The sequence below is a fragment of the Diadema antillarum genome, unplaced genomic scaffold, assembly GCF_040938485.1.
Source record: "Diadema antillarum isolate AM-2024a unplaced genomic scaffold, OU_Dant_1.0 scf00000061, whole genome shotgun sequence".
Lineage (NCBI taxonomy): Eukaryota > Metazoa > Echinodermata > Echinoidea > Diadematoida > Diadematidae > Diadema > Diadema antillarum.
The window spans coordinates 2,392,125-2,401,522 of NW_027270950.1; the positions used below are offsets into that span (position 1 = coordinate 2,392,125).

The following is a 9,398-nucleotide window of genomic DNA, read 5'->3' on the forward strand; positions in this document are numbered from 1 at the left end:
TGCATAGGCATTGATGAACATCATTCATGTTACAGACAGTGACACATCTGTAGAAGCACACATATGAAGTTGCTAAAATTGATTGCAATCCAAACATTAGGTGTTCCGTGACAAGCAGTTTGCTACAAAAATGTTCTTGCATAGAGGATATCTGCCAAGTATATTCTCTTATTCATTAACCATTAATAGAATCACGCAGTAATAAGCCCCTCAAAAGTACCATGCTTACATAAAGCAAACACGTAGCTTTTTGTACATCTTTGAACTGGACCGCAAATTGCTGGACATCCGGTGTAAAGTGACCAATCTAGTCCCCTTTGGCCGACTTCTTGGACTTCTTTGACCGGGCAGAGGATGCCCCCTTAGCATCAGACCCCACTTTGCCGCTGGCCCGGCTCTTGGCGGACATCCTCGGGGGCGACTTGGTCCTGGGAGGGGGGCCCAGGTGCTCCGGGCGGGGCAGGGCGGTCTTCTCCAGGTAGAAGGCCAGGTCCTCGTGACGCTCCTCCACCCTGGTCTGAAGGAGTTTCTCCGTCTGGTTGGCGTGGTTACGGCTGGCATCCTCAATCAGCTGGGAAATTTGCTGCAGGGGGATGTCACACAGGGACTTACAAAGTTATTGACATTGTGATATCGAGACTGGCATAGCGAGGTGGTCTTCTAAGGTTAGGTTGAGTGGAGCATTTGACACTGTATGCTTTCTTCATATTTGCATCTTCTTATGAATTACATGAAATATAAACTAGAAAAGCACATGGAGAGGGTAAACCTCGGCCAAGCAGCTCATTTCCACCCATACACACATCCTGAAAATCGCCCAATTTCCCAAGATAAAGAAGACTTTTATCTATTAAGTCATCAGCTTCCAGCTGCACGGTGCCTCACCCAAGCAGAGCATGCGCTTTAATGCGCCTATGCAAAGCTCAAATACACGCAGTTTGAACTCCAAAGTTCATTGACCCTATCTGCCAAAAGAAACAAATAAAAATCTTCAAAAACTCATAAAAATTCCCAGATCACTACAAAATTGATCATCTGTTCCTCATGTCATTATCAACTTTTCCTGCAAATGCCATCCAAATCCATTCACAACTAGTTATTTTGCCCAAAGACAAACAGATAACAAACAAACCAATGGCGACAAAACACATAATCCCCCACCTTTGAAGTTGGTAGAAAAAAAGTTTGCAATGTAATGTATTAATGTAAAGTTTGTCCAAGACAAATTTGCACGTATTTTTATGCAAAATGGTCAAATGAGGCAAACCTACAGAATGATGGAGAGCTGGATGTCATGAACTGATTTTTATTGTGTGTTCATAATAACATTCTTCACACTGCTTTCATATGAACTTTCATGTGAAATTGATAACAATCATGGCATGTTCTTAAGAAAACCAGATGGCAATGAGACAGCATACTTATATATCATTATTTATTACATAATTATATGATCACATCACCCCTGTCATCCGCAATCTACACTGGCCATTAATCCCACAACAAAATAGGTTCGAGATCCTTCTCATTACCTACATCATCCACACCCATTCACCCTTATATCTAACAATGCGTGTAGCCGGTCTGGGTTGTGATGAGATTAGGTCAGTGACCTAATCTCATCACAACCCAGACCGGCCACACGCATTGACCTCAGATCATCATCTACAACTCAGCTCAAACTTGACCCTCGCACCCACAACCGTTATGGTGACCGCGCTTTCTCCGTTTGTGCCCCCCTTCCTTGGAACAACCTCCCTACTCATATTCAGTCCTCCCCCTCCATTGACATTTTCAAAAAGAAACTTAAAACCTATTTATTTCTAGAACAGAACTGATGATTATGTATAGTTGATTATTTGTATTCGAAGATGATTTATATGTTTATTTGTTTGTTTTGATAATTGTAAAGCGCTTTGAAACATGTTGTATTAAAGGTACTAGCCCACATTTGCAAACCCACAAAAATCAAAACTGCATAAAACAGGTCCAATATGACTACAAGTACAAGTTATAACAGTAACATACCTCACCTGTTGCTCTTTGTCTATACCATTCAATGAAAGAGAGAAAATCATCGTTTTAAAATCAATTTTCAAACCGGGTCAACCCGACCCAAAATCGAATTACGAGCGCGGGCTAGCTACGTACATTAACTTACACATGTATCGCATGCATGTAGTACGTGCGTGGACCGGAGCTAGCGAGCGTTTTTATACACATGCATATGGTGCATTTTCATTTATTTTTATGAAAGTAATAGACTAATTGGAACGAAATTTTGCACAGGTGTTACTGCAATCATACCCAAACTCCATGCTAACTATGAGACCAATTGCTGCAGGTTTACAAATGTGGGCTAATACCTTTAAGCGTTATAATTATGAATATTTCATATTATTATTATTGTTATTATTATTACCTCCCTGTTAAGAAGCAGTGCCTGCTCCTTGAGCTCACTGAAGGGCAAGCTGCCCCCCTCCAGCTCCTTGAGGATGCCTTCTTCCTGAGACTTGAGGGTCTCCTTTCTACTCGTCTCCTCCCCTTCAATCTCCTCCAGGCGGCGCTGGTACTCCCAGGTGTTGAACGGCTTCCCCTCCTGCAGATGGCAAAAATTGTTACCATGGAAACAAGCATGGATAGTTATAAATAATCAACAGTGGCTGTGGAAGAAAAATAAAAATGTCTAGGCTAAATATTGGTTTGGAGTATTTAAAGACAGAAGGTACCAACCCAACAAACCCTCCCCTTCCCCATCCCCCCCCCTCAAAAAACAACAACAAAACAAACATCAATTTTTCAAAGAAACAAATTGAATAGTTCTAAAATGTAATTTCCAAACATCATGAGCAAGAGTTAATTCTGGTCTAGGTTCAGAGTGCACAAATTGGTCTTGATAGCCCTGAAGTTACTGGTGATGTTTGGATCTATTCTGAAAGGTGTTTTGGTTTTTTTTTGGTGTTTTTTTTTTTTTTTCAGCTGGTCTTCCTCCCCACTTCTGCAGAATTGCAAATGAGAATATATCTTGACAGTCCAATGTGGACTTTTGCCTAATCACATTTTCGACACGTCAGTAACCATTATTCAATTTACATGTTCTGCATTACATGCATGATCTGCACACATCCCTACATGATCATTGACTTGATAGTGGTACTGGGCAAGTCCAAGATAACACGCGCGTTACGTATGGGACATTCAGAGACTTTTATGACCTGAAAAATAGTGTTAATGGCTTTTGATCATATCAAACTTTATCATGGTGATTGATATCTAGGAGAAGTATAATCATGCAAAAAATGGAGAAAAATGACCTTCACAATTATATTCTAGAAGAGAAAATATGTGCCGTTACGTATGGGACCAGAAAAATTTTGTTTTTTTGAACATTTTTTTCAACCTCAAAACTCTCTGAAAGTATTTCATTCTACAACTTGTAACTCACTGTGATGAAAGTCACAACACTCAAGATTATCATAGGTAAGTTTCGTGTCATTAGGTAAAAAGCTCTAATTACAGGTTCTAATTAAAGACAGACATGACGTGTTACGTATGGGACAGTTACGTATGGGACAGTTTGTCCCCCATTCATTTAGTGTGTGAAGAACCATGTTTATGGGTATTTTGCATAATTATTGAAGTAAAATCAGTTGAAACTACTCAAATACTGATCCAGATTGTCAAGGAAACAATATTCCCGAAATATTCACCATCCTAATCATATTCAATCATATTTTTATATTTTTATGACCAACCTGAGTATGCATGCCCTTTGTCCCCCATTCGTTTAGTGTGTGGAGAGACACATTTATGGGTATTTTGCAAAATAATTTTGTAAAATACCCATAAACAAATTTTTGCATAATTATTGAAATGGAATCAGTTGAAACTACTCAAATACTGATCCAGATTGACAAGGGAACAATATTCCCCAAATATTTACCATCATAATCACATTTAATCATATTCTATATTTTCATGACCAACCTGAGTATGGGGTATGCCCTATTTTTATCAGGATAGTTACTACTGAAAAATTGAATAGTTTAAAGTGTTTACTTCCATTGATGAAGGGCAGTTTGCCATTTCGTTTCAATAAAAAACAACTTGACACAAGAAATATTAATTTTTATAAATAAGCAATACCTGCTGCGTGGAACCCCAGTGATCGAGTAGATATATGATGTCTGTCTAGCAGTCAGGTCATTGATTCGAGTCACACCTCAGTATGTATACCCATGAATTTTGTCGTGGCTATTATTGAAACCTGAATAAGGACAATTTGTGTATCACTTGCAATAAAAAGAAATCATTTTACTTTATATTCTTTTTGAATATTTATATCACAACCATTTCAAATTGGATCTCCATCACTAAACTTTGAATTCCTCTAGTCTTAGGATTGTATGCTCTTTAGTAATTCATATAATTGATTTCCAATCATCTCATTAAATGTTGAAAACTGAATCCCCATTTCTACAAAAAAACTATACCATCCCTTTAATGCTGTTTTTTCATTGTGTATTTTGCCATTTTCCCCTCCCCCTTTCTGAAAATTGTTCAGTCAAGTACATGTATTGTTTAAAGTGTCTATAACTCAAAAAGTAGCGACAATGTTGGGATGCTTTCTTCAGGATGATTGACCATTTGTGTACTGAGAGACCTTCCCAGCTAGCTACATGCATTCACATGCATTATGTATGAGGATGTCCCATACGTAACGCATTTGTCCCATACGTAACATTATTTCAATGCCTTATAAAAAGTATTCCTTTTACTGTTTTTTCTTTTTTCTGTGGTATTTAATTTCTCTAAACAATAAATTAGAACTTTCCAAAAGGGCATTAATATAACCTTAGCAATTTCAGAAAAAACCTAAAAAAATGACCTCAATTTGTTACGTATGGGACATCTCATGATAGGACACGAGCTAATTTGCATAATCATTTGCATAATCCCTAAATTTTCATACCAAGTTAAACTATTTGATGAACTTCTTATGTCCACATATTAATCAAATATCATTTGCTTTCCTTTGAATTAATATGAATTTTTATAAATGTCCCATACGTAACGCTGTGTTTCACATTTATGCAAATGAAGCCCTTGAAATTTGCATAAATTTACGTAATATAATTTTTTCCTCCATGGAAATCAAAACTTCAACTCATAAGCTTTAAAATGATACCAAACATGTCAATATTGAGCAAAGATGAAATTTTGCCTTCTGAGGGGACCTTATCTTGGACTTGCCCTACTCCGAAGAAACATAGGGTGCGTTTATCAACTCTTTTTTTCGGCAGAAACAGGTTTTCCAAACAGCTTTCTAGGAATTTTTACGAGTTGATAAACGCAAAGCTGTTTTGAAAGCCCTTTCGGAAAGCCTTTTCGAAAGCCGCATATTTGTGGCTTTCCAAAGAGGTTTCCTAAACAGGTTTTCAGAAACCTGTTTGTAAAAGCCTTTTGAAGTTGATAAACGCAAAGCTGTTTTGAAACAGCTTTGAAGTATTGTACTGCAGTTACGAACAATGCACGCCTTATATGACCTCTTCTCCTTGGGTCGAATTGCGCAATGCAGCTGTGCAGTGACAGGCCAGTTATCGTGTTCGCGAAGAGTTGATAAAGGCAACTATTTTGGAAGCCGATTCTAAAGGGCTTTGGAAATGGCTTTGGAAAGGGCTTTGGAAACGGCTTTTGAAAGCCGTTTAAACAGGGGAAAGTTGATAAACGCAGCCATAGATGCAGCAACAGCCAAAACTTATTATGGTCTCATGTTATATAATCACTGCAAACACAAAACTCACATCTAACGGGAAGGGCACTGGCGGTTGCATCACGACAAGATGCTGGCGTACAGTCAGGGGCTCCCGCTCCGTGGTAAAGACAACCTGGTACAAATGGTAGTGGGCTAGATATGTCTCAAATAAGTGGCTGGTGAAGAGTCTAAGGTTGCTCTCACTCATCTGCCCATCTGAGAGAAACTTCTGTGAAAGTTCTCGGTAAATCCTAACTGCGGATGACAGTGGCTGCCCTGCATAGGAAGGAGAGATATTGAGACAGGAAAATGAACATCAAACTTGAAAATAAATGATTATTTGTAAATTCATGGGGGAATGAAACCCAAATATATGCAGCAATATTATTAGAATACATCGGTGAACGTTTTAGGAAGTCAGATAATCTGCTCAGAATCTTCAAAGTTTTGGTGCCACCATCACTGGATGAGAAGACTACTACAGATCATGATGCCACATGATGGAAAGCGATATACAGAAAATTATAAAGAAAATAAAACAGAATTTCACTTTTTATGAAACGTGTGCAATCCCTCCGCTTGTTACTAACATACTGTAAATGTTGATATTTTCGCATGATTTCTTTTTTGCACTGAGCAGCTCAAAAACATATTCATGGGTTGTTGAATTCGTGCTGCTCAATTTTCGACCCATTCACAATGTGCAAAGAAAATTGTGAAGATATTTTTGCGGGTTTTAGAAAATTGCGCTAGCCAGAAGTAGTGAAAAATGGGCGAAAATTAATGTACCACGGAAATTTCTGCATTTGAAGTAATATGATGAGGGTCAATATTATTTCCTCCGCTTTCCAAGAGGGGCAAGTCAGGTGCTCTTTCATTGTTCTAGAAAAGTGAAAACATGTTGATTTTTCCTTGGAGTTTCTTCATATTGTTTTCCATTATGTGATGTCATGTGCTACAGTAGTCTTCTCACCCAGCAATGGCCGCACCAAAATTTTTAGATTTCATAACTTTGGAATGGATTGCCCAATTTTTCTCAAACTTTCACTGGCATGTTCTAATAATATTGCTGCATTCACTCAATCCGCTATACATTTGCGTCTTATTCACCTGTAAATCATGATGATAATAACATATAATAATAACAATATTGTCTTATTTATCAAGGGTAGCCTCTTCAGTATTGCCAATGCTCTACCAGAGGGCCCTGCCATTATTATTACCCCAGCGTTGCCAGGTACCCATTTACACCTGGGTCGAGAGGGACATTGTGGGTAAAAACATCTTGTCCAAGGACATAAGCACTGGGCAGGAATCGAACTCGGGTCCTCCTATCGGGAGTCGGGAGTCTTATCCACTATGCCACAGCGCCCCCTAAGATTAGTAAAATTGCTGACTGGAACATTTTGTCAGGTTTAACTTACCAACCGTTCCTTGATGGAACTCCGCAGCCATCCTCAGCACACTGCAAACCTGGGACCAGGGAAACCCCTTTTGCACCCCATACATCAGACTCTCGTAGAGGAAGTCTAGCAAGATGGATTCCCTCATCTGGGCATCTTCATCAAAGCCAATCATCTCCCAGCCCAGGAGCTCTCCCAGCTTGGACCGTCCATCAGCTCTCTGTAACAGTCAACGCACCATACCAACATTGTCAGAGAATAGCCTGGGAAGATCTACAACAACTCTAGATGGCCTTCAACAAAGTGTGAATCCCTATGGAATAAAGTTGCATAACTAGACATACAGTTTGTACACATTTTCTATTCTTAAAAAAAAAAATAGGGTCCTAATGAATGAAAAAAAAAATCACATTTGTTGTGTATAGAGCAAATCTACATGTAGGTCTAATAAAAGAGCTAGACTTCTAGATAAACATTTATTTTTGCTGTTGTTGTTGTTGTTTTCTTAGGAATAAAAACTGGTGCATGAAAATAGATTTCGAATTGAAATTGTTTTTGAGTAGCTGACTTATTACTTAGAATTCAGATTTAACTTAGAACGAGAAGAACAATGATATTCCCAACATTTGCAACAATGTCCACTGACGACAACGCAACAGTGGTTGAAAATGCATGATAAATTAAATGTTTTAAAAAAGTGTAGAATTTGCACAGCAAGTAACTTTAGAGCCTATATAGGAAACAGACTAGATTTAGGTGAGAAATAGGTTTCTAAAATAATACCGTCGTCTCATATTTATAAATAGGGGCTTTAAAACGAAATTCAGTGCGTTTCGATCAAACCGACATTATATTGCACATGTGGGACTGACACCGAAAGGAAGTAGTTCGGTCTTGCACTAGAATCTATAAGTCTGCTACTAGATTGAGCTTGGTCAAAGAAGGAACATGTTCAGTAATAAGAACTAAATATATTAATGCCACAATGTATCAAATATTTTCCCCCTATTCCGCTCACCTGCAAATTTGCTACAGTCTTTGCGTCTTCAACACTGATGTCCGCAGCCATCTCGTACAGGTAGATGAACTGTTGCTACGCAACTTATGACGCGCTATTACAGCGCATATGCACAGTAGTACGTACATTCAGGTACGTATTACGTTTGTAATGCTATATAATGGTCCTTGAGGAGCCGGGGAAATGTGCAAAAACGCAGGAAAAGTGCACTAGTTCAATATTGCAGGGAAATGTGCAAATCATTTTCTTTTTTCCTTTCCTAACATTAAAATAACTTTACTAGTAGGCCCCTATTCTGATTTATCGATCTTTACAAAGTGTAGTTTTCGTTATACATGTAATAAGAATTATCATTATTTCGTTATTGTTATTAAAGACTATCTATCTAATTCTGATACTATAGGTCCCTATTTATACAGACTGGTGTTAGTGAAATGATTGTGTGTGTGAGTGTGTGTGTGTGTGTGTGTGTGTGTGTGTGTGTGCGTGTGTGTGTGTTTGTGTGAGAGTGTGCATACATGACAGGCAAATACATGTATATAACATGTTATTTTGTCATATTTCACTGGGATAACGATGATAAATGTGACTAATGATAACTTAATGATAGAATATAATTTAATCCGAATGTTATTTATAATCTTGAATTTAGACTATAGCATTCTCTGACTTCTGGTAGGTTGTAATATATTGCACGAGAGGTAGCATATTTTTTATTTCATGATTATTGGAATGCATCTTCTCTCATTAAATGCATTTCTGTATAATTCCTTGCTTTTTAGACATTGTAATCAGGGCCGGCGGAGCGTTTTCAAAAGTGTGTGTGTGTGTGGGGGGGGGGGGGGGGACATTCCCGGGTTTCATGAGCTAACAAGCAAAAAAAGAAAAGAAAAAAAAAGAAAAAGGTCTTCAGCGCAACTTCTGGTGCCACTTCCGTGTTTCTTCAGCTGACAAGCAAAAAGAAAAGGTCTTCAGCACATCTTTCTCCTTCCACTTCCGGGTTTCTTCAGTTGACAAGCCAAAAAAAAAAAAAGAGGGGTCTTCAGCGCAAAAACATAACTTTACCGAGCTCACACTTCAAGGTCTCCATCTATTTCCTTCTTGCGCCGGCCATGGCACTGTTGTATGGAGTAGTCTACACGATTTTTTACACTGATGTTGCTTTGAAGGATGCATGCTGTCCGTTATTCATAGGCCTTGAGCAAAACGTCTGAGGATCCTC

General features: G+C 38.4%; 1 protein-coding gene across 1 annotated transcript; it reads right to left on the reverse strand.

The window, feature by feature from the left end:
* Nucleotides 1–307: 307 nt before the first annotated feature.
* LOC139716092 (uncharacterized protein C8orf74 homolog) lies at nucleotides 308–8,227 on the reverse strand. The gene is made up of 5 exons (XM_071627649.1): nucleotides 8,177–8,227; nucleotides 7,180–7,378; nucleotides 5,805–6,031; nucleotides 2,423–2,599; nucleotides 308–583 (listed from the first exon to the last, which is right to left on the reverse strand). The coding sequence occupies exons 1-5, from the start codon at nucleotides 8,225–8,227 to the stop codon at nucleotides 308–310; spliced, it is 930 nt and encodes a 309-aa protein (XP_071483750.1).
* Nucleotides 8,228–9,398: the final 1,171 nt, after the last annotated feature.

What these genes read in the sequence shown, in the direction of transcription:
- LOC139716092 (XM_071627649.1), bottom strand. Translation starts at nt 8,227, where the DNA reads ATGGCTGCGGACATCAGTGTTGAAGACGCAAAGACTGTAGCAAATTTG. An exon ending in AGACTGTAGCAAATTTGCAG is followed by an intron (nt 7,379 to 8,176) that starts GTGAGCGGAATA and finishes TGACTGTTACAG; the next exon opens with AGAGCTGATGGACGGTCCAA. An exon ending in CACTGCTTCTTAACAGGGAG is followed by an intron (nt 584 to 2,422) that starts GTAATAATAATA and finishes ATCCCCCTGCAG; the next exon opens with CAAATTTCCCAGCTGATTGA.